General features: G+C 49.1%; 1 protein-coding gene across 1 annotated transcript in view; it reads left to right on the top strand.

Annotated features, from left to right (window-relative positions):
* Positions 1 to 24,487, top strand: part of LOC119388877 (F-box only protein 47-like) — a 40,452-nt gene that overhangs the window by 1,161 nt on the left and 14,804 nt on the right. Inside the window, exons 2-6 of the mRNA XM_037656253.2 lie at positions 1,024 to 1,201; positions 10,050 to 10,246; positions 16,176 to 16,252; positions 16,344 to 16,545; positions 20,504 to 20,671. Of these exons, the coding sequence (XP_037512181.2) occupies positions 1,024 to 1,201; positions 10,050 to 10,246; positions 16,176 to 16,252; positions 16,344 to 16,545; positions 20,504 to 20,671 (822 nt within the window). The remainder of the gene's footprint in view (positions 1 to 1,023; positions 1,202 to 10,049; positions 10,247 to 16,175; positions 16,253 to 16,343; positions 16,546 to 20,503; positions 20,672 to 24,487) is intronic.

Below are 24,487 nucleotides of genomic sequence, written 5' to 3'. Positions count from 1 at the left end.
GCAGGCGTTGTGCCCCTCCTAGTGGCAGTTGCCAGCCTGCTCTCTCCCTCTTTTCTCTGTGTCCTTGTGTATCTATGTATGCAAATCAAATAAATAAATAATGCATGGTTGTACCCTTGGTTGTGATGTTGGCTCTCTTTGTTCTGAGCCCTTTCAGACGCCACCTGTGAAGAACTGTCCGTAAATGCATCAAATCGATACAATGTTATTTCAAGGCACTCTTATTATATTGCAACAAAAATAATGTCGTAATCAGGCCCGTAGCCGGGGGCCTGATTACGACATTATTTACAGGCCCGTAGCCGTTTATGATGTCATCATAAACGGGTATGTGCCACAGAAATTAGGTAAATCCCACTACTCACAGACACCACTGCTCCACCAAAAAAGAAGGCAAGTCATGAACGCCCTGATTAGAAACTTTGAAACTTTATTGATTCCAACATTCCATCGTTCGGGATGCTGAGCAACGACGTATGCAGTGTTATAAAAATGTTCGTTGTCAATAACTTGACGACGCCGAGGTTTCTATATGACACAGGAAGCTTATTTTGCATATTTACAGCTGGGTTAGGGAGCTAAAAGAGGATCCTTCGTCTTTCGTTATTCGAACGTCTCTGCTCAATTGCAGAGTCCCAAGAGCCCGCCACTCTCTCCCTCTCTCGTTCTTGTTAGCGCCGCCGTCCGGTACAGCAAAGGGGCAGTACGAGCTTAGCCATAATCCCGTTCACGGAACATTGCACAGGTGTCCAAATCACACCGCCTCCCTCACGAGAAAGCAGGCGTCGGCCAGACACACGCAACGACTCAAAGCGAAAGGGAGTATCTTGAACATGCAGCTCCTCACTGATTCCCACAGCGCGCGGGATCTGCCGGACTCTTTAGTTTTGCTTTCGCAGCACCTGTTGTGTTATTTTCGCGGACGTCCGCAGTCTGTCCAATCGCCGCGTTATTCCTCCTATACTCTACTGCATGGCCCACAGCTGATCAGCTGTCATCTAGCAGTGGCGGGGGTCCGTGCAGACTTCGACGCAGCCGAGCGGCTCAGCGCCCGGAGGCGCGGCTCGGGTGGAAACCTGACAGTGCTCGACGACGCAATCTTCCAGCGTGCTAGGGGCACTACAGCTGACCGCCAGCGGCTATCACGCTTTGCCAGCTGCCGCCCCGAAGTTCTCCCTTCCACGTTTCCGGCACTGCGATGGTGAGGCCGTGACTGGCACTGTAGGAGTTGGTGCTGCCCTCTTGCCTTGGCTGTAGCAAGAGGGTCGAGAGCTTTTAGCTACAAATGATGATGTTCTTAAGATGCTATAGTGAATGACACTCCAGCAAAAATGCGACGAGATGAAGACCAAGGCCACACCAGTGGTGCGATCTTGTACGCATTCCAAATAAACACGGAGGCGTGGCGTTACATCCAGCGCGCGAATGGCCAATGTGAACCGCGACAGACGTCACGGCCCTGCATTGACCAATCGCGTGCGGCTGGATGTAACGCCACGCCTCCGTGCTTACTTTGGAACGCGTAAAGATCGCACCACTGGTCTTCTGCGTAGATTAGCCATATTGCGTGTACCTGTAAATATACTCACTCTTTTCTTCCTTGTTTCATTTTGGTGGATGGGCATGGCTAAACTATAACGGTTCAAGATAGGCAGGGTGTTTTTTTTAGATAATGCATATTTTAAAAATAAAAATACATGACAGTAAGGCTCCTGTCGTTTTCGCGCACGAACTCCCCGTCGAGGCGGCAGTACTTTGCCGCAGCTAAAATGGCATTGAGGTGACTAATTAACAAAAGTTCGTTAATGAACTTTTGAATTATTGACTTGAGGGCACTTTTTTATATGGGAAAGTTGTAGTCCCTCAAAATTATGCCATACCCGTTTTTTAGAAATAACGAAAGTTGCATGTAGGTTGAGATGTTCGTCATCGAATTTTAATGACAATATCGAAACTAACCGCGCCCCGCGCGCAGGAAACGCGGCCACTCTGTTACGTCAGACCGGAACTTCCCTTGACGAGGAAGTGACGAAATTTGCACCAAGGCGCGTCGAGGCAGAATCTGGTCAGGCAAAGCGCAAGTAGTTTGAAATAGACAAGTAGACCGCTTATTCCTTGCGTGCGATGTGTGGCGCTTATCTGTTTCGTTCTTAAACTATCAACAGGCGCAAATAACTCTTTTGCAGGTCTCCAAAAAAAAAAAAACAAAAAAACAAAAAAGGCGCCGAAGTGGCTGCTCCCGAGTTTTATGCTGTACAGAGAAAGAAAAGATAGATATTGCTACATGTAGGCTGCCGGAATTCATATGGTCGACGCGCGTGTGTGCCCGACGAAGAGGACGAAGGTCGCTAGCTGCTCGAGCTCGTCGGAGCCGGTCTGGTCAGCGCTGCAGCCGCTCTTGCAAATATATCTTGTGAATAGCGACTTGTAAAAGCGACTCGTCACTCACGTAACATATTTGGTGGAGGTGGAACGTTCCCCGTCCTCACCACGCAGCTCCGCAGTGGCCGCGTCATTCAGCCTCTCGCCATGGCTTCCAATGACAACCCGTCCCCATCTCCATCTGCGGCTCCTACGACAACCTTTGTCGCGGTCCCCACACCCCGCGATCCCGGGACATTCTCCGCGCAACCTGGCCTCGACGTCGACTACTGGCTTCGCCTGTATGAACGGGTCAGTCAAACTCATCGGTGGGACCCTACCATGATGCTCGCTAATGTTCTCTTCTACTTGGACGGAACCCCGCGCATCTGGTACGAAACACATGAGACCGAGCTCACCAGCTGGGACACATTCAAGGAGAAGCTACGTGACATCTTTGGGAACCCGACCGGTCGCCACGCAGCTGCACGACAAGAGCTCGCTACCCGTGTCCAGTCGCCTACTGAGTCGTATGTCTCCTACATACAAGAAGTGCTTGCTCTTTGCCGGAAAGTGGACGAGGCAATGCCCGAAGCTGACAAAGTGGGTCACGTTTTGAAAGGCATCGCGGACGACGCTTTTCATTTGCTGGTCTACACCAACGTCTCGACTATCGACCGCATCATTCAAGAATGCCGCCGTTTCGAAACGGCCAAAAGCCGTCGTGTGCACCCTCAATTTTCTCGGTTGCCAAACACGGCTGCCACGTCCACCTGCTCCGATTCCGCCGCTACACCGCCCTTTGAGCGGAGTGTAACGCGTATCGTTCGACGGGAACTTGAAGCGGCAAGTCCAGCGCCGTTCCAGCCCTCTCCATTCGACCATGCCACTATACAACCAACCCCCGCGGTCTCCGTTATTCAGGCGGTCGTACGACAAGAATTCGCCAACCTCGGGTTCCCTGTCGCCTGCCCGGTCTCTCGCCCCTCGTCCCGACCAATGCCCATGAATGCATCTCGAAGTGACCCATTCGTTCCTCCACGATCTCGCAACCCAGCGGAATGGCGAACTCCCGACGACAGACCCATCTGCTTCCGGTGCCACCGCGTTGGTCATGTCTCCCGCTACTGCCGCGCCACTTGGACGCCGCCCTATAGGACCCAACTTTTCTCGCCTTCCCGCCCATATGAAGATCTTCGCCGGTATCCTCCCAGCCGTACAGACCCTACTTGTGACACACCCAACAGCCGCCCTCCTGCTCGTTCACCGTCCCCTCAACGCCGTCGTTCCCCGTCGCCCCAACCACGCCGCCACCCCTCGCCGCCCAACTTTGCATCGTACCCGACGGAAAACTAGATCGTGCAGCTCCTGGAGGTAGTGCTGCATCATCTCCTTCTGCACCAAATCCTCCGTTGACGCTTCCTACGAACAAGAACCTCATCGATGTGCATGTGGACGGTATTTCTTTGACGGCTCTAGTCGATACTGGAGCTCACGTGTCCATAATCAGTGCTCGCCTTTGTCGCCGACTGAAAAAAGTCCTCACGCCTGCTACTACAAAAGCTGTACGCGTCGCCGATGGCGGAACTGTTCCTGTCACTGGAATGTGTACAGCTCGCATAAGCATCGCCGACCGTTACGTTCCTGTCCTATTCACGGTGCTCCATAATTGTCCTCATGACCTCATCCTAGGGATGGACTTCCTATCGACCCATTCTGCCCTGATAGACTGTTCCGCTGGTACTCTTTGCTTGGACCTTCCTCTTCAGCCAGATATTCACCCCGACCTTCCACACAGCCTCTGCACCACGGATTTCATCCGCCTACCGCCTAAAGCCCTAACATTCGCCGAATTCACAACGACTTCATCCGTGTTGGATGGGCACTACGTCGTCACGCCGATTACTGATGTACTTCTGGCACGTGACATCACTGTGCCTCACTGCGTCATTACTATAGCCGCTAACCGGGTACATCTCCCCGTCATAAATTTCGGCTTCACGAAGCAAGTCCTCCCTCAAGGCATCTTAATCGCCACGTTGCGGTCCTTAGCCGATGACCACGTCACCTCTTTTGCAGCAGACGTATGCTCCAATCTTCCTTGTCGCCCACCCGATGCCACAAGCCTCGACATGGCATTGCGCCCCATGATTGCCCCAGACCTCCCCCCAGCGCAATCAGCCGCCCTCATCCGCCTTTTGGCTTCTTACCGCGAGATCTTCGACCTTGACAATCGACCACTCGGCCAAACTTCTCTTGTGCAGCACCGTATCAACACAGGTGATGCTGTTCCCATTCACCGTCGACCGTATCGGGTGTCCGTATCGGAGCGCCAGATTATTCAAGAAGAAGTAAACAAGATGTTAGCTAAAGGCATTATTGAGCCCTCATCAAGCCCTTGGGCGTCACCCGTCGTCCTGGTTAAAAAGAAAGACAACACGTGGCGTTTCTGCATCGATTACCGGCATCTAAATCGAATTACGAAAAAGGACGTGTATCCTTTGCCCCGCATTGATGACGCTCTCGATTGTCTCCATGGCGCACGCTACTTTTCATCCATAGACCTTCGCTCCGGTTATTGGCAGATTGCCGTGGACGAGAAAGACCAAGAAAAGACCGCCTTCGTCACTCCCGATGGCCTGTACCAATTCAAGGTTATGCCCTTCGGGCTATGCAACGCCCCAGCCACGTTCGAGCGCATGATGGACTCTCTGCTACAAGGGTTCAAATGGTCAACATGCCTTTGTTACCTAGACGACGTCCTCGTATTTTCACCTACATTTGAGACCCACCTTGAGCGTCTGTCGGCTATTCTCGACGTCTTCCGCAATGCTGGCCTCCAGTTGAACTCGTCGAAGTGTCACTTCGGCCGCCAACAGATTACAGTGTTGGGCCACCTCGTTGATGCTTCTGGTGTGCGGCCGGACCCTGAGAAAATTCGTGCCGTCACCAGTTTCCCAGTACCCCAATCCGCCAAAGATGTTCGGAGTTTTGTGGGACTCTGTTCCTATTTCCGGCGGTTCGTGAAAGACTTTGCAGCGATCGCTCGACCACTTACTGATCTTCTGAAGAAAGACGTCCCATTTTCGTGGGGGTCCACTCAAGCTGCCGCCTTCTCTCGCCTCATTACAATTTTGACGACGCCACCTATATTGGCCCACTTTGACCCATCCGCCCCGACTGAGGTCCGAACTGATGCCAGTGGTCACGGGATCGGAGCCGTCCTCGCCCAACGTCAGCAGGGACACGACCGCGTTATCGCCTACGCTAGTCGCCTCCTTACACCTGCAGAGCGCAACTATTCGATCACCGAACGAGAATGCCTTGCTCTTGTGTGGGCGGTCTCCAAGTTCCGTCCATATTTATATGGCACTCACTTCTCCGTAGTCACCGACCACCACGCGCTCTGCTGGCTTTCATCATTAAGGGATCCCACAGGTCGACTTGGTCGCTGGGCTCTGCGACTGCAAGAGTACACTTTTGCAGTGACGTACAAGTCTGGACGCCTGCATCAGGACGCCGACTGCCTATCTCGCTATCCGGTTGGCGAGTCGCGCACCGTCCCTGACACGGACGCTTGCGTGTGCACCGTTTCCCAACTGACCCACATAGCCGACGAGCAACGCCGTGATGCATCCTTACGGGCTATCATCGAGTGCCTCGAATCCTCACCTTCGGACCGATCTCATCGCTCGTTCGTACTCCAGAATGGTACACTATACCGCCACAACTTTCATCCAGACGGACCATTTCTGCTGCTTGTTGTACCCAAACACCTCCGCTCGGCTGTACTCCACGAACTTCACGACGTTCCAACTGCCGGTCACCTTGGTGTGTCCCGCACATACGACCGAATCCGCCGTCGCTTCTATTGGCCAGGTCTCGCACGCTCCGTCAGACGATACGTCGCGGCGTGTGAGAAATGTCAACGCCGCAAAACACCGTCGACGCTTCCGGCTGGGTGCCTTCAACCCCTCGACATTTCGTCTGAACCCTTCTTTCGCGTCGGCTTGGACCTACTCGGCCCTTTTCCCCTGTCTTCTGCTGGCAACAGGTGGATAGCTGTGGCCACAGACTACGCCACACGCTACGCCATCACACGAGCTCTTCCAACAAGTTGCGCCACAGATGTCGCCGATTTCCTTCTGCGCGACGTGATCTTGCAACACGGTGCTCCACGCCAGCTGCTCACGGACCGTGGCCGCACATTTCTATCGAGAGTCATAGCGGACATCCTGCGTTCATGTGAAACGCGGCACAAGCTCACTACGTCGTACCATCCGCAAACGAATGGCCTCACGGAGCGTCTGAATCGAACCCTAACCGACATGCTTTCAAAGTATGTCTCCTCAGACCACTCCGACTGGGACCTTGCTCTACCGTACGTGACATTTGCCTACAATTCCTCGCGCCATGACACGGCTGGTTACTCCCCATTTTTCCTGCTGTTCGGCCGCGAACCCACATTGCCCCTCGATACATTCATTCCGTTGCCAGCAGCTCCGACCACTGAATACGCCCTGGACGCTATCAGCCGGGCCGCTCATGCACGCGAAGCCGCTCGTACTCGCCTTCTGACCTCCCAAGAGAACCAACGCCGTCGGTATGATCAACGACACCGCGACGTACACTTTTCACCCGGTTCTTTGGTTCTGCTGTGGTCTCCGACCCGGCACGTTGGCCTGTCCGACAAACTGCTCTCTCGGTACACAGGGCCATACCGAGTGCTTCGTGCGGTGACTCCCGTCACCTATGAAATCGCTCCTGCTGCCTCGTCGTCTTCATCCACCCCGCATGCCAGCGACATCGTACACGTCGCACGCCTGAAGCAGTACCACTCGCCCAATGACGTTGACGTCTAGATGCACCGAGACGGCGCCTTTGCCGCCGGGGGTTATGCTACATGTAGGCTGCCGGAATTCATATGGTCGACGCGCGTGTGTGCCCGACGAAGAGGACGAAGGTCGCTAGCTGCTCGAGCTCGTCGGAGCCGGTCTGGTCAGCGCTGCAGCCGCTCTTGCAAATATATCTTGTGAATAGCGACTTGTAAAAGCGACTCGTCACTCACGTAACAATATCATGGTTTTCTTGCGCACAGCCCGAAAGAACTGCATGTGCCTGAATATGAGGCATTTCACAGATTTTTCAATGTTCGCGCCCCTTCCTTTTCGAAACTACTCGGTCATCTACTTCAATACTTTTTTGACACACTTACTGCCAACTATCCAGCCGTGTGATGTAGTTGCCTCGTGCTTATAAACTTTGTGGAATTAAAAAAAAAGTCGAAATGGGCGCAGAATTACCGTGTTGCTTCACCACAAATCAGATCGTGATATAAAATAGCGGATGTCAAAGGGAGAGAGTAAGAAAGTGTCATTCTTTTTCTAGCAGCCAGCAGAGATTTAAGGCGCATTTTTTAGAGCGTTATTTGGAAACTTGGGTTTCGCCCGCTACGGCTACATTCAAATCACTGTAAGGCACCGAAAAATTTTTCTCTTGCCAAAATACTTTAGGAGAGCAAATGGGGCACTAGAGTGATTGTCCACGATTTTTTCGTGCCCTATGTCCACTGTGTTATAGCTTGTGTTTATACCTGTGTTTAGTCCACTGTGTTGTAGTGAAAATCGAAATGAGCCGCCCGTTTCACTGCAGTCGCCACACTTTTTGTCCGTCTCTTTCTTCCTTTTGCCGAACTTTCCGGAACTGAAGTGTCTCACGCTTACCGGCAAGCTGTTTTCTCCTTACACCTCTGTGCAAGCAGACAAAGCAAACGTTCATTCGTCTGACCCGAGCTTGACATGAAAGATAATTAATGATTAAACGAATGAACTAATAAATAAATAAATAAATAAATAAATAAATAAATAAATAAATAAATAAATAAATAAATAAATAAATAAATAAATAAATAAATAAATAAATATTCAGTATCGCTTAATAAAGGATTTCGATAGCTTGACGGTACGCCAGTAGGCGTAGCAGTTTTGAAGCTCTAACGTTTTATTTGAAATCCGGGAGGCATGGAGGCATCAAACGGCGCCGCTGAAAGACTCATTCGCACTCGCGACAAGCGCCAGTGGCGCCATCACGTTAGTTGCAAAGCGACCGATCGCAAATGGCCGGTTTGGTCGAAAAGCGACTGCTTTGGCTCAGTCATTCGCTGCTCGATTTTTCACCTCTGAACCAATCAGGTGCGCAAGAAAAGGACGTCAGTATTTCTCCGGCGCGTTATACAAATTTATTAACGGCACTTTTGACAAGGGGAGAAATTCGGCCTTGTTGGTAAGACATTGGGAAAAAATCAGCGCAAAATGACACAAGGACGAGAAGGGAGGGCACAACACGTGCGCTTTTCAACTGTTTTGATAATTAATCCGCAATGAAAGTGTGCGTAACACCCGCCGCGGTGGTCTGTTGGTTATGGTGCTCGACAGCTGACCCGGAGGTCGCGGGATCGAATCCCGACCGCGGCGGCCACATTTCGATGGAGGCGAAATGCTAGAGGCCCGTGTGGTTAGATTTAGGTGCACGTTAAAGAACACCAGATGGTCAAAATTTCCAGAGCCTTTCATTACGGCGTTCCTCATAATCATATCGCGGTTTTGGGACGTAAAACCCCAACAGTTATTATACACTAGCGCAACGGTGGCCCATTCATGACATGTCCGAAGGTACTGTGTACACCACACTTCAGCGCGCAACTTTTGCCAAGCGCCCGTATCGCCAGGTCCTGCTGCGAATCGTTGTAAATGACATGTTCAAGACTGAACGCTAACGTCACGGTGTACAGCGAATCCTCTGAAACCTACGTAATCCTCGTCGATTTTACTAGGTGAATTCGCAGGGTATATCACTTATGACGCACAAAGGCCGGCAGGAAGCACGAGTGGCAGCCGCTCCGGAGGTTCGGAAGGGTCTTACAGCTTCAGAATCGTTTATGTGCTAATATTTGTATTAAGCACGTACATACGCACACACGGTGGGCACTGGCGCTATTATGTCTTTAACGCGTCAACGTTAACAGCAGTACGCGTTGGGAAATTGAACGTGCGTCTCCAAGGCTTGCAACGTTGTCTGGCGACGACCACGCGACGTATCCCGGTCGTTCTCGAACCTTGTACGAAGGTACATAGTGTACGTTTCTGTCGCGAATCTACCGCCTGACCGTCAGCAATAAAAATGCAAAAAGTGCCATTAACTTTAAAAAGCGAGTACTTAACAAAAAAAGGCACTAATTTGCAATCCTAAGGTGTTATTTCGCGCCCAAGCCTCATGTTTGATTAAAAGAACCGTGCGTAATTTCTGGAGTTACGTAGTCAAATTTTCGCAAGTGTCCACGCGTGCCCGCAAGTTAGTCAGGCGGCGTTTGTTACGTTACACGCACGAAGTGTAACCGCGACATCCAGTCATTTGGCGTGTATAGTGTTAAGCTCGCAAAAAGACCATATATGTATTGTTCATACAAAGCAAACCAACCACAGAAGCTTTATTACAGCGTCCAAGAGAAAGAGCGACGAGCTCAGTGAAATGCAACCTGTTTATCATGTTATAGAGCGCAGCGAACTGCGCTAACCTTGAAACGTACTTCACTGAGACACTCATAACTCGCGTCGAAGATATTGGCCTGAACTCCTCCATTCCAATACGGTGCATTCACACGTCTTTCTTCGTAACTCGTCGCACCTCAGGACGGTGTCGCGCGAACTGAGTCAAGAACCCGTCACTCGCTCTGCTGACGCAGTGAAGTCCCTTGGTGTCGTCGGCATGTGCTCCAAGTTTATGCGGGACCAAGTGCTTGGTTACCTGAGTTGCCCAACCGCTCTCGAAGTGCTCAGCTTCGAACACATGGAACAGGTGGACGCCATCAGGCACTGCAGATCGCTCGGTGAGTTCGCTTCATTGGGTATACAGTAGAGCACTGCACGGGCCGGATTTTACGGCCCGGGCCCGGCCCGGGCCCGCTTTATGAAGCCCGAGCCCAGCCCGGGCCCGTGGTTCCAAGCGCGGGCCCGGCCCGGGCCCGAGCGTACGTGACCGAACCCAGCCCGAGCCCGGCCCGGGGCCGGGCGTACTTGACCGTACCCAGCCCGAGCCCGGCCCGGGCCCGCCGTTCCAAGCCCGGGCCCGGCACGGGCCCGGGCGTTCATTACTAAACTAATCCAGGGCGCACTTGTTCATGACCAGGCCCGACCCGGGCCCGCTAGAGAATATTAGTTGATGATGATTATTAATGATGCCGTGCGCTCTGTGGCGGGCGATCGGACGGAAAATCCGGTGTGTACTTGCATCGAAATGTTGCTTTGCCCGCAGTGGTAGCTCAGCGGTTAAGCTGTTTTGCTGTTAAGTCCTAGGATGCGGGTGCGATTCCCGCGGCCATGACGTCCGCAATTTGATGGGGGCGAAATGTAAGAACACTCGTGATTATACTTATCTTTAGGTGCACGTTAGAGAACTCGAGGTGGTCGAAATTGATCCGGTGACACTACGGGGTGCCTCGTAATCATATCGTGGTTTTGGCACGTAATACCAAGGAATATAAATGAAATGTACCGTATGTGTCAACCTCGAATAAAAGGCCGAAATCTTTATTCCTCCCATGGGAACAACCGTGATCTGGCCCATTGTTAGTGCTGTTAATATATATATATATATATATATATATATATATATATATATATATATATATATATATATATATATATATATATATATATATATACACACGTGATCTGGCGTGTTTATACGGAAATCCACCACGATGTACTTGTTACTTTGACAAAGTCTGGTCCAGCAGACGAAACGTTAGTGAAAATATACAGTGCCATCTATATCTATACTGGTGAAAAAAAATTGCACTTCTTTCTATTTTTATTGCTAAGCTTTACTAAGAGCCAGCTCTTTGCACGTGTCACTTCAGCTTGGCACAGTATACCTTGGAGCTTAGACCATGCAATGCATAACGTTCGCGTGTGCTCGAAGGCTCGACTTACGCCTTGTAATGAGCGGTTCCGAGTCCGGCCCGGCCCGGCCCGCAGCCTCAAGCCCGGGCCCGGCCCAGGCCCGCGGCTTCAAGCCCGGGTCCGGCCCGGGCCCGCACTTTCGAGCCCGGGCCCGCCGGAAAACGCTTCGGACGGCCCGGGCTTTCGGGCCGGCCCGGGCCCGTGCAGTGCTCTAGTATACAGTACGGGATTGTTAGAGTGGTTACCTCTTTGCTTCTTTTAATTGCTTTCGTACAGCGTTGTTACGTTGCGAATTAACTCCGTGGCACATTAATTAAGGGGCATTAGAGTTCATTCACGGATTGGTTAATATTCTTTATTGATTTTTTATTTATCTGCGTCGCCTTTGCAGGCATTACGCCAGTGGGTGAAGGGGATAGATCTACACAATTTCTATTCAATACCAACACACAAAGCGTGGTAAAATTCATCATTTGACTATAATCGTAATCGTAATAGTAGTCGACATTCACAACAGAATATGCAAAAAGGACTGCCCGTGAACCCCCCCCCCCCTCCCCCGAGAATTGGAATGAAATGCTAAGGGTACTGCAGCACAATAAAATGTATAGATTAGATACTAATAACTAGAGACCGGATTTTAGGCAGATGCCTATTTTGTTGCTTGCGTTCTTATCGCGCCACTTTGATATTTGAGCATGAATTAGAGGCTAAGAAAGACTTTTGTCGAGTTTTTATAGTGCCTATAAATGTCTAAAATGTCTATTTTTGGCGGTTGGGCCTAAATTCTTATAAGTGCCTATAAATGCTCCTTTTCAAAATTGGCGTTTATATGAACACTATTCAACCTGAAATTTCGCTTTTGAGTGCAGTTTGAGACCGTTGTTCATATTACTTTGCAGCAATGACTGTTCAGAACTCTATGGTGTTCAACATGGTCCTCTAGTTCGACCTAAGGCTCCTCTATTTTTCAAAGGTAGCAGCAACTACACGCGCGCCTTCTCGAGGGTTCCAAGGAGTAGCGCTAGCAGACAACGCGCCGCTTGCTCCCGTGCATCTTGCAGACGCCTGAAACCAAATTGAGTGCGCGCGTGAACCGCTTAATTATTAACATCTGGGGTTTAAGATGCTCAGCAAGTATCAAACTACAGGGCAATAACTTCAACGTGCTCGGAGCACGTTAAACGTTGAAATAAAATGCGTGCGTTTCCGAAGCAGCTTCTGAGCAATTTCCCACAGCAGCTGTTATGCAGGACATTTAATTTTTTTTTTCGTTCTTTGCATGTTTTGACATTCAGCGTAACTTGAATTATCACTTGAAGTAGGGGTGATATTTCGGTGAGCTAATACTGCTTGTTTTATAGTTCGAAAAAAAAAATAGGCAGGTTGTGAGCTTACTCCTATTTTCGGAAACCTCATTGGGTACCTAGCGCTCTTGTAGTGCGCAGTGCAAAATATATGCGCTGTTAATGATTTCATTGCGTTTGTCAGCGTTCGGACGTATTCCTATGGTTACACGGTATTTTTAACTAAGCCTATTGTGTTTTTAAAGTATTCTAATAGGTTTACTTAGGAGAAAGAGTTGCACTGCATGTGTGGAATATCAGCAACCAGAGTACATTTCAAGATCCATATAAAATATAGCATGTCCACTAGTGTCTCGCCCTTTTTAATGTTGATCTGTTTTTAAAGAAATGCATTTATTCAAAGCCGCCCTCTTTTACTACCCCCGCCGCCTCTATGTTCTGCAGATATAAAGGTACGAGGGCTATTCAAAAAGTAAAGGCCGTTTGCTAATATTTAAATATTTACACGACAGAATGAAGATTTAGTTCTGCAGCGTAATCTGTTAATTCTTCGCGAAAGTACTGAAGTTGTTGTTCTGACTCAGTAGTCGTCTGCTTTTCACGGAATACAAACGTTAATGTCTGCGAAAATTGTTGCTCGCGCCTGTTCTGAAGTGCGAGCTGTAATTTGATTTTGCTTGGCAAAGGGCTTCTCATATTTATGCGGAGTTGGGCCTAGTTCATGGACATGAAGTGATGAGTGAAGGAAAGGTCATAAAATGGTGTCCAGACTTCAGAAATGGCCGCACAAATGTGCACGACGAAGAGTGGAGTAAAAAGGCCATAATCCAGACCAATGAAACTGTCCAAGTGGATCGGGAATTGCGATTAAATCGACGAATGCCAGTTAGTCGTCTGTCGGATGAATTTCCTCTTGTCAGCCGCACTACAATTTGCACGATTGTAACTGAAAAGCTCAGATATCACAGATTGTGTGAAAAGTGGGTACTAAAAATGCTTACCGACCAACTCAAACAGCAAAGAATTCCCAGGCGGCGAACTTCTATGCAGAGAGACTATAAGCAAACTGGTGTAGCGGTACGAAAAGTGCTTAGAACTTAACGGTGATTATGTAGAAAAGTGAATTAGTTGCTAAACTAAACCAGCCAATAAAAACATTTACTAATGAATATTTATTTTTGGGGGTCCAAAGGGCCCTTACTTTTTGACTAACCCTCGCATGTTGCAATGTTAAGCGATTCATGTGGGGTATCTATACACCTACAGGCCCTAAAACCAGACTATGACCAGAAAAGCTGAGTTGCGTGTCTTTTTGTAGCTATGCAACAGAATAAAGGAGCACTTATTTAAAAAAGGGTTTTATTGCAGTAATTCATTGCAAACTTTTTCTTTGGAACGTTTGTTGTAAGCACTGATTCCCCCCCCCCCCCCCCTCATTCGTTTGCAGAGTGGCTTCCGTTTCTCTTGCCTTGGCCGTATAGAGCATAGATGCTCGGTGCGGCATACGGTTTCAGTTTTTTTCCACTCGGTGTCTTGCAGTATTATTCACTTGAACTCGTCTAAAGCATTAAAGATATCACGCGGAATGCTTCAACGAAGGAGCCTTGATCGACCTCGCGCATAGCAGTATGGCAAAAAAAAGTAGTCCAAAATGGTCCTTTCCTTGTGAGCTTCTAGTGTTGAAGCCACCCCGGTGAGATAAACAAACGCAGTTGTATTGGGGTCCCGAGCTATATATTGTGAGAGATGCAGGGCGTGACTCTACAATGAGTACTACGCACGAATCCACAGCATAAAGAATGCCGAAACAATAATAGCGTTGGTGAGATAATGCTCGTGCATATGCACGAACAAAAGCACGCCGGCCAGGTGATGGGCGGCTTCAAGTTATAAACATTGCAAAATTACTTACTTCGTCGCATAGGCGGGTGTTTTATGTGGGCACAATTCATTGCGCCTGATTTTGTGGAGTCGTACCTTCCTTCAGCAGATATTGTTGGCACCGCCACCGCGAGGATCGAAAAAAAAAAAAACTTTTTGTCATCCTCCGCGCGGTGAGGCAACCGAAGCCCAGCATACTAGCCCGTCACGCTCCAAGCATTCACTTCAAACACAAAATTCCTGCGTCCACTCAAGCATCAGGTACATAGGCACTTCCAGTTGGCAACAACAATGCGCGAGGCGCGTGAAGAGGCGCCTGCTTACTAAAATGGTCCAACTCCACGCTTGAAAACACAGACATCCGTACCTAACATCGGCACGGCGCTGGCGCCGCTGGACCCTTAGAGCGGAGCGCGAAGGTGGAACGGTCACGTGTCGCCAACCAGCCTATCGCAGGGCGCGGCGGCTGGATCAAAAGGTTTCGCTACTTTTGAATGATGGAGGGGCTTTAGTTCGACCAACTTTCGAAAAACAACTGCTAGCAGCGGTGAAATGGGACGCGCCGACCACCATACGCTGCCGCGCTGACATTGCGCGAGCGGTTGGCGAATGCGAAACCGTGGAGAGCCGTCAGGGGAAAGGAGAGGGAAGAGCAAATGTGATGTGCACGCTTTGTGTTTGTAATTTACTTAAGGTGGTCATCAACACGGGAGAAATCGACCCCACGCGATTAGAGCCAGATTAGTCATGTCGAAAAGAAAGAGACCCAGGAGAGTGTTTACTCAACAGGGTACACTAGACTCGTCACGCTAGAGAATAAGAGAGACCGTTTTCTGCGAACCGTGCGGGAGAAAGGACAATTGCGCGCATATATGTTCAACTGTTGGCGCCTGTGTGGCATCATAAACAATTCGTATGAGCGCGTGTTGTTTTGCTCGCTTTCCACATGTCAGTACGTAGCGTACAGGCTCGCTATAGTTTCAAGCGTCAATGTGGAATTTCGTTTCACTGAAATGAGCCTTTAGAGCGGAGCGCGAAGGTGGAACGGTCACGTGTCGCCAACCAGCCTATCGCAGGGCGCGGCGGCTGGATCAAAAGGTTTCGCTACTGAATGATGGAGGGGCTTTAGTTCGACCAACTTTCGAAAAACAACTGCTAGCATCGGTGAAATGGGACGCGCCGACCACCATACGCTGCCGCGCTGACATTGCGCGAGCGGTTGGCGAATGCGAAAGCGTGGAGAGCCGTCAGGGGAGCGAACCGTGCGGGAGAAAGGACAATTGCGCGCATATATGTTTCAAACTGTTGGCGCTGTGTGGCATCATAAACAATAAGGTTTTTCTGCTTTCCATGTCGTAGATACAGGTCTGCTCACGTCTTGTTTTGAAATTTCCATTTATGTAAAGTTTTACTGGGCCTACATTTATGACGTTGGAGCCTAAAAAGTGTTTACCTGCCTATTTTCGGCGCCTCAAAACGTTGTTTTGCCTGCACTATTTTAAGTGCCTAAAAATCCGGCCTCTACTAATCACTACAACAGAAACATCAGATCTGGTCTTATGACCATGAATAAAGAGAGGAGTACCATAGAGCGCATATGTAGTGTCACTCAACTGTTTACAAAGTAACAAATAAAATGAATTAAGACCTCCATCTATTGCTCCAGGGGTGCTGATGAAGAGGGTCACCTTCTTGTTTCCGATAATGGCACGACTGCGCACCATGCTGCCGTTCATCGAGAAGGTGAGCTTACTATGCATCGCCGGCCCCTGGCTACACCAGAATGTCTGTCTGTCGACATCGTCATAGTGACAGTGGAGTGCATATACCGCAGTTTGTGGGCCGGCCGAAGCTCAATCTGAACGAGCCAGAGCAAGACTTGGACGCCACGTGTCGGCGGTGGCACCAGTACGGCGCCTTTGTGATGAACGCCATACTCGGCTGGAGGGACAGCGATTGCGATGTGGTCTACAGCGTCCTTGTAGGGCTGCTACGCACGCGCCTATTCACCGCCAGGGTGCTCGGGGCAAGGTGCGGTGAGTGTCACCATCATACGCAGTGCTACGTAATGCGGGCCTTTTCAGCGATACTTTATTGATATACTGGAGGTGCTAGCCTGGCTTGCTACTAAGACGCCGCGGGATAACTACTGCAGGGGCGTAGCCAGAATTTTATTATTCTTTTTTCTGGGGCCGGGGGTGGGGTGTCGGCCCTTTTTGTGCGTGTTCGTCGATTGTTTGTGTGTAGTGTACTGCGTGTTATACTCATACAAAATGTAGAAATTTCGGGAGGGTTTCGAAGCTTCCAAACCACCCTTCTCCCCACTGGTTATGCCACAGAACTGCGGTATATACAGTGAGCACATAGGAGTTGCGCCCTTACGTATGTGCTCGGACACAAAAGTCCACTGGCGTATCCAGGGGCGGGAAGGGGGGGTGTTAACACCTCTCCCCCACTCCCCGAAAATTTTCAATTTTTTATGTGCATGTATACACTCACACATACAAATATACGCGCTCACCGACACCCCCCTCCCTTCCCCCGTCCCAGAACGAAATTTTTGGCTGCGCCCCTGGAGAAGTCAGGCACAGAAGAGTTGTGGTCAAGATATTGTTGTGCATGTTGTGTGCTTCGATGAAGAGACACTGAAAGTCTGTCTGTCTGTCTGTCTGTCTGTCTGTCTGTCTGTCTGTCTGTCTGTCTGTCTGTCTGTCTGTCTGTCTGTCTGTCTGTCTGTCTGTCTGTCTGTCTGTCTGTCTGTCTGGTAACAACATGACATAGCATGACACGTATGACAGGTCATAACATGAAGACCATGTGATGCATGTCATGATATACATGACGACACAGCCTTGGTGCTGTCGCGGCCGTTTCATTAAGTTGATATATATCAGAATTGGCATGGCATGGTATGAGTGTATGACGAACATAAATGGCAGGCCATAACATGGATATCTTATCACGAACGCCATGATACGCGACACGGTGTTGGCGCTCTCGCGGTGGCTTCATTAGTTTGAAGTAAATCAAAATTGGCATGATGTCACATTAGTGTACGACCAACATGAATTACAGGTCATGACATAAAAAAGCATCACGCGCATGCACGTCACGTATGTACATTATGACATACATGACAGGATGCCGTTGTGATGTAAGGTGGCCGTTTCATTACCTTGAAGTGTATTAGAACGCGCATCGAACGCCATGCGAACGACAGGTGGCAACATGCATGTTCATGTCATCTGTGCCGTAGCATGAATCACACAAATGACATGATGCAAACGTCTAGAAACCGTCGTGGTCGTTTCATTAGCAAGGTATATACTAGAATGCACATGCAGGCGTGACAAACATGCGATAGTGAATGACATGTCATCACATCAATGTTATGGCTTGTCTCAAAGCGAAACGATGCGGCGTATGCAGCTCTTTGCCGATTGCTTCGCGTAACAACGATTTCTATAGTGCGCGGTATCTGCCGGATTTTCATTTTCACATCTTTTATAGCTTACTACGGCTTCGCTCGCGGTCACATTAGCCTTTTCGGAGTTTCATGCATGTCTAATTTATTAATTGACTCGAGGTTAATTTTCAAAAAAAAATATTTCTTTATGAATAGAATGGAGCCGGAGAAATCGTTTTCTGAGCAACCAACTTTACTGATTTCGAGGGGTTATGTTGCCTTGAAAGGAAGTTAATATATAGCGACATTAGAAAGCGCGTTTGTTTAAAAATTCATGAAAATGCGAAAACTAACAGAGCTTAGCTATGGAGTCTACAGCTGTGTGACTCAAAATGATAAACACGATATCGCAATTCTGTAAGCTGCACAGGCATGCCAATAAACATCTAAGGCGACCAAAACTAACTTTTTTGCGTGACTCTAAAAATTCAACTGATATTTACGTCCGATTTCTGCGAAACCCTCGTCCACTTGGTAAACAGTTTCACGCATGCTTCGATTTTTATATGATATTTCTCCGCTTTATACGACCTAAAGCACGTCGTCCGCATGATTGCTTTTGGTGCAGAGTGACGAATTTACAAACTTGGTGAATGTATTAACGCAACAGCGTTGAAGAGCTCGTTTCGGAGAAATTCCGGTGTCGGCGGCGGTGTTGTTGGCCTTGAGCGAAAAGGCGTTTACCTACCGAGAGCGAAAAATCACGAAAAATGCAAGCAATGAAAGCCATGGCTTCGAGCCGGAATCGAACCCAGGCCTTCTGCGTGCCAAGCTGGCGTCCTACCACAGAGCCACGCCAATGCTAGGAACTGCTTCGAAAAAAAAAAAAAAAACTTTGCACGTGTCATTCATTGCGAGGAGTCGTGTTAACATGCGTAAAACTGCGTGGCAGAAGCATAAAATCGCACCGGGTGTCACATGATCTAAATTGCACAACGACTGAGGTGTTTAAAGGCCCACCCATTACAAAGCTCTCAGGCATAATTAATCATCGTTATCACCAACAGCATTAACAAAGTGTGCAGATGAGTAAATCCACGCAATGCCTTAAAGGGACACTAAAGAGAAACAATGAATTGGTTTAGATTGATAAAGGGTGATCGGAGAACTCTTGTGTAGTTTATTTCACCACCATAAGTTTATTATTAGAGGAGAAAACCAAGTTCAAAGTTTCATTTTTAAATTTCGCGCCGAACTTTGTAATTCGTGACGTAAAAGATTTCAAAGAGCATTTAACGTATTTTGGCGCCACTGGCTCGACGAAATTTTCACAAACTCGTTATGTCAAGTCTCTGGTCCCCTCAGAGGACAATGTACTTCGATTTAACCGATTAGGAACTACGTAGGCCCAAGCAGGCGCCGTCAAAAATATGTGACGTCACGGCAAATGGTGCGGGAATTCCAAGGTGGCGTCGCCACATGTATTTTCTTTTTGCGCGTTTTCTCGCTTATTAAGCGTCTTCTCGCAGCAAGCGTGGTGTTTTTGGTATCGTGGAAGACTACCTTTACTAATGGGAGAAAAATCGTTTTGCTCTTTAGTGTCCCTTTAATGACAAGTAGTGGGTACTTTCCTAATTGGCAAAATGGATGAATTATGGTGTGGTGGACACTTCGCAACTGTACTTTCAGTAGGCAGTAGGCTTTCAGTAGATTCTACGCTATTGCTTCGAGCGCGATCGCATTAGGTCCTGAAAGCTGATTCGAGGAGCTATCAGCTAGTTTAGTAATCTTCGTCCCCCAACGCCACCTACACTGTAGGGTAGCACACCGTATGCTTATTCTGGTTGGTTTCCCTGTTTTTCCCTTTCTTTTATCTCTCTATTTCTCTCTCGGGAGCGTCGTTTGAGCAGTCGCATAGTGCCGTATCGTGGAGATCACCTCTGGTAGGTTAGGTACATGCGCGCACAGCATATTGGAGTCCGCTCATCGTCTGCCACATTGAAAGTCGAGCATTCGAGAAATAATAATAATAATAATAATAATAATAATAATAATAATAATAATAATAATAATAATAATAATAATAATAATATCTGGGGTTTTACGTGCCAAAACCACGATATGATTATGAGGCACGCCGAAGTGGAGGGCTTCGGGAAATTTGACCATCTGGTGTACTTTAATGTGCACTAACATCGCACGGTACACGGTCCTCTAGCATTTCGCCTCCATCGAAATGCGACCGCCGCGGCCGGGATCGAACCCGTGACCCTTCGGGTTAATCGACAAACATCTCTCTGTTTAGGGAATAAGAATAAGGGGAAAGCCATCTTCTTTTTGTATTCATCCCCACCGAGAGCTTTCTGCCCACCTTTGAACAAGCGGCGATGTCGTGCGGTGACGTCATCGCGTGATGTCATGTCATTACGTCGTCGTGACGTCATGATGACTTCACTGGGCGACGTCATTACATAATGATAATTTTTTGCACCACACATGTCGACGCCGACGGTCACTTTTCGCGTTTGATGAGGCATCTAAGGCTTTCGCCTTAGTGAAGTGCAGTCGGATGAATGCGTGGCTTGCAGGATACCTGCTGCACGAGGAGTTCGTGCTCCGGAACTTTCTTCAGTGCCTGTTCCTGTCCGAGGTCGTACTCGATCAACGCTGCGCCTGGCTGTCGAGGCTGCTGCAACGATGGCCGACGGTGCTCCGCGCCAGGCTACTGTTCATCATCTACGGGCCCTGCCATCACGGTGAGTGCCCTCTCTAGCCCACCTTTGTGGCAAGAGTGGCCGGCGGCATCGCAAAAGCGTAGTTTTTTTCTAATAAACCTTACTTGATATATGTATTTTTCACCCCTTGTACATATATATATATATAAAATTCAGTCATAAAGTCGGAATAAGTAAGTGATCTATCAAAACAAGAACAAACGAACACTACGATTTTTGAAGAAACTTCTTGTTGGGCGAGTTGGTGGATGTCTATGGTGGGAAACGTTGCGCATTCAGTCCGACGAACTCGGAAAGAAATTTCTGTCCACTTACAGAAAGAAAAATATTTTTTTTTTCTGTCCACGTAATTTTTCCAATTCGTCCGACTGTATGCGCAACGGTTCCCACCATTGAACACTACGTTTCTTTATTAAAGCGGACTTCCCCTCAATAGTACAATTTTACGTGGCGAAGCATTACTTCAACAAACGAAACTATATATTGTTGGGTATCGGGTGTCTCAGCTTGCGGCTGCATCTGCGCAGAGCCGATAGACGGAGCGGACAAGGTGACGGTGAGTAAGACAAATTTATATACATATCAACAGGGGCGTTACATATTCGGCACTGGGGCCGACAGCTCATGGGGCTCGCACTGAGGTGCGACGACGACCCGGGATTTCTTCGTTCGCTGTCCCTCTCCCCGCGTAGCTTGTTTCTTTTATAGCCCTGGCCGACTCTTGCATCAGCCAGTAGTTCGAAGCCTCCATCAGGAACCGCCGTTAGTCGCTGGCTGGAGTCGGATCCGCGGATGAGAGGGCTGCCGCACGTTGCGGTCAGGCGCATCGCAGGAGTTGCCGGGGGTTGCATGAGACTCCCGCCTTGGTTGGCACCCGTTTTGCATCAGGCACCTCGCTGGTGTTGACGTTGGTTGCATCAGACAGTGTGTCGATGTTGACGCCGCTTGCGTCAGACGTTCTACCAGCTTGAATGCCTTGCCGAAGCAAGGAAGCTTGGATTGGGAGCCCTGGCATAACAATATGAAACTGGTGTTACCAAAACGAGAAGCTATTCCTACAGCTTGTTTCGACAGAAATGCTTTACGTTTCTACGCCATTTGAACGCAAACCAACTAATCTGTGCCCAGGACCAAGCCGCGGTAGTTCAGATAGCAAGTTAGGAGAATTATCGTGTTCCATGGACACCAACAGCTCGCCTGCTGGCAACTTCCCTGCCTGAGCCCTCGGCAATCCGCCTCTTTCATTTTCCAGTGCTACCCTCTGCCGTTTTGGTAGGGTTTTGGTAGGGGCCGGGGCAACCGGTACGGCCAGAAGGAAAGCCTCCGAGATGAAGAGACGTTTCGCGACTTTTCCGCTAGCGGAGAGCGCATGCGCCGTGACACCGTGAAAAAAAGAAAGGTGGATTCATCAGGTCTGGTAGCTTACGTTACTGCGGCGTAATTTTAACACGATCGTGTTAAAGAGCTCGTGTCGCAGAAATTCCGGTGTCGGCGTCAGTGGGTGCGTTCCAATACTCACCGTAGACAGCTAAGTGGACTGCGGCCATCTTAAGTCCCATTCCAATTCTCACGTAGCCGGCAAAAATAGACAGCTTCAAGAAGACAGCATCGGAGACAAAAACGATGCAGGCTACTTTGCTGTCCAAACAAGATGGCGGCTCAGCGAAATGCTTGCGTAGCTCGGATCTCGCCGGTATGGTCGTCTGTACACCTTAGGCGCTTTTCCAGACTCTCAATGTCAGCTAAGTTAAATTTTTCATTGGTTTGAACACGAAAGAGGTTAAAGAAAGAACATTTACGTTTGTTTTTCTTAGCTTTCTCTCCTCGACGCGAGGTGGCAATCACGTCGCGTAGACGGTCTTCTAGACGCGTTCCATTTCTCGGACAACATGAGCTCGATGCTGTCTTCTAAGCTGTCAGCGTAGGCTGTCTACGATGCTGTCCAGAATTGTCGTTGGTTGTGAGCGAAAAATCGGCGTTGTCCGTGAGCGAGAAATCGAGATAGAAGCGAATAAACAATAAAAAAATCTTCGGCTCGAGCGGAAATTAAACCTAGGCCTTCTACTTGGCAGTCAGGTGTTTTACCACAGAGACACGCCTTTACTTGAAACTGCTTCAGAAATAAACCCTATACACGTGTTATGTAGTGCCTGTGCGAGGAGTCCCGTTAACATATACAATATTGCGTAGCAGAGCGGTAAAATTGCACTAGGCGTCACACCATCGGAATTGCGCAACAAGTGGGTGGTTTGAAGACCCATTACAAAGCGCTCAGGCGGAGCTAACCATCATCAGCAGCAACAGCATCCAACAAGGTGTGCAGCTCATTTGCAATATGATGAGTTAAGTATGGCCTAGTGGGCACTTCGCAACTGCACTTGCAGTAGGCATTCTAGGCGAGTTTGAAACCATTGTTACGCGCACAAACGTTTCTTCCCTCGCGACACGGTTGAGGTTTCCACTTAGAAGCGAAGCCTGGCAAGCGAATGAGAAGACGATGCCGGAACGGAGCATGCTATCGCGTTCTACTCTTAAAGGCGAAGCTCAAGCGTCCTCAAGTTTTTGACACCGTTCTATACACGCGCTTAATAAGATTTTTGTAGAATCTTTGTGAATGCGAAGCACTGATTTGTCTATTATAGGAACGAAAGGGAAACTCGAGGCCGCCCGGGGCCACAAGTTTTGTCGCCGGTGGGCGCACATGCGCCGCCACTGCTTTGACGCCTCCCTCCTTATTGCTTCACTCTCCGGCACGTGTGCGCGCGCCACAAGTACACCTGCATCGGTTCCACTGTATGTGCGCGTCGACAGCTCGCAGGGAGTCACGTTCAATGAACCGCATATTCCCCTGGTTAATGGACTTGGCGGAGTGCTGTCGCAATTACATGCGGGGTCGAAATGCATACAGGCCCTACATATCTTGACTGATCGAAACGCCGCTCTTTATTTGTGTCGGCTATTGGCATGCTATCTGTGTTCGACAGCAGGCGCCGACATCTCCGAAGAGAGTGAGCACAGGCATCAGTATTGAAAGAGGGTGCCTGTTAAAAGACAACTTCACGCTCCGCTTCTGAACCCTCCTTGCCGCGCACGACTGCAAGATTTGGCTGAGATGTTCATAGCAATGTTTGCTTTCCGCAGGATATGTTATTTCACCCAGCCCGAGGGGATGGTTCGTGACCCCTTTAAGGCAGTGACCACGACGGCTTCACGACATATATACCAAGTCGTTAGTTTTGTTCAAGGGACGATATCAACGAAACCTATGTCATACCATCCACGTCGTGATATGTAGTTCATGTATGCCGCACACACAACTCATGTGATGCACATTATCGCATTAGTAAGATAATCAAACGGCCACCGTGACACCACGGTGGCACCTTGTCGTTTGCATGTCATGATATTCGAGTCACAACCTGTCATCCATGTTCGTCATACACTCACGTCATGTTATGTAAATTTTGGTAACCTCAGGTTAACGAGACGATCACGAGAGCTCAAAGATGTAGGCGGCGAGATCGATACAGACGATATGTTTTTGGTTCTCCGTGCAATATTCTTCGCGATTGTATGTTTCGTTGTCAGCCAAGTCAGGGCTTAACCATATCTCGGTGAATGTAAGAACATGTGATTGACTATCATAAAAACTGAGAGCCCTTCCACTACTGTGAAGATAGAAGCCATCGGCTGCGGCTGCACGTTCTGCGGCCACTGCTTGACGTCGTTCTCGCGCCAATTCGCCCTTCTGTGCGCGTTGGCGCTCCTTCAATTTCCGCTATTCTTCCTCCGAGCGAACGACACGCGTCCGCCTCAAAGCGAGTCCAAAGGGCAACT

The sequence above is a fragment of the Rhipicephalus sanguineus genome, chromosome 1 (assembly GCF_013339695.2).
Source record: "Rhipicephalus sanguineus isolate Rsan-2018 chromosome 1, BIME_Rsan_1.4, whole genome shotgun sequence".
Taxonomy (NCBI): Eukaryota; Metazoa; Arthropoda; class Arachnida; order Ixodida; family Ixodidae; genus Rhipicephalus; species Rhipicephalus sanguineus.
Note: the sequence above shows the minus strand (reverse complement) of the source record. Positions and strands in the feature narration are given on the sequence as shown.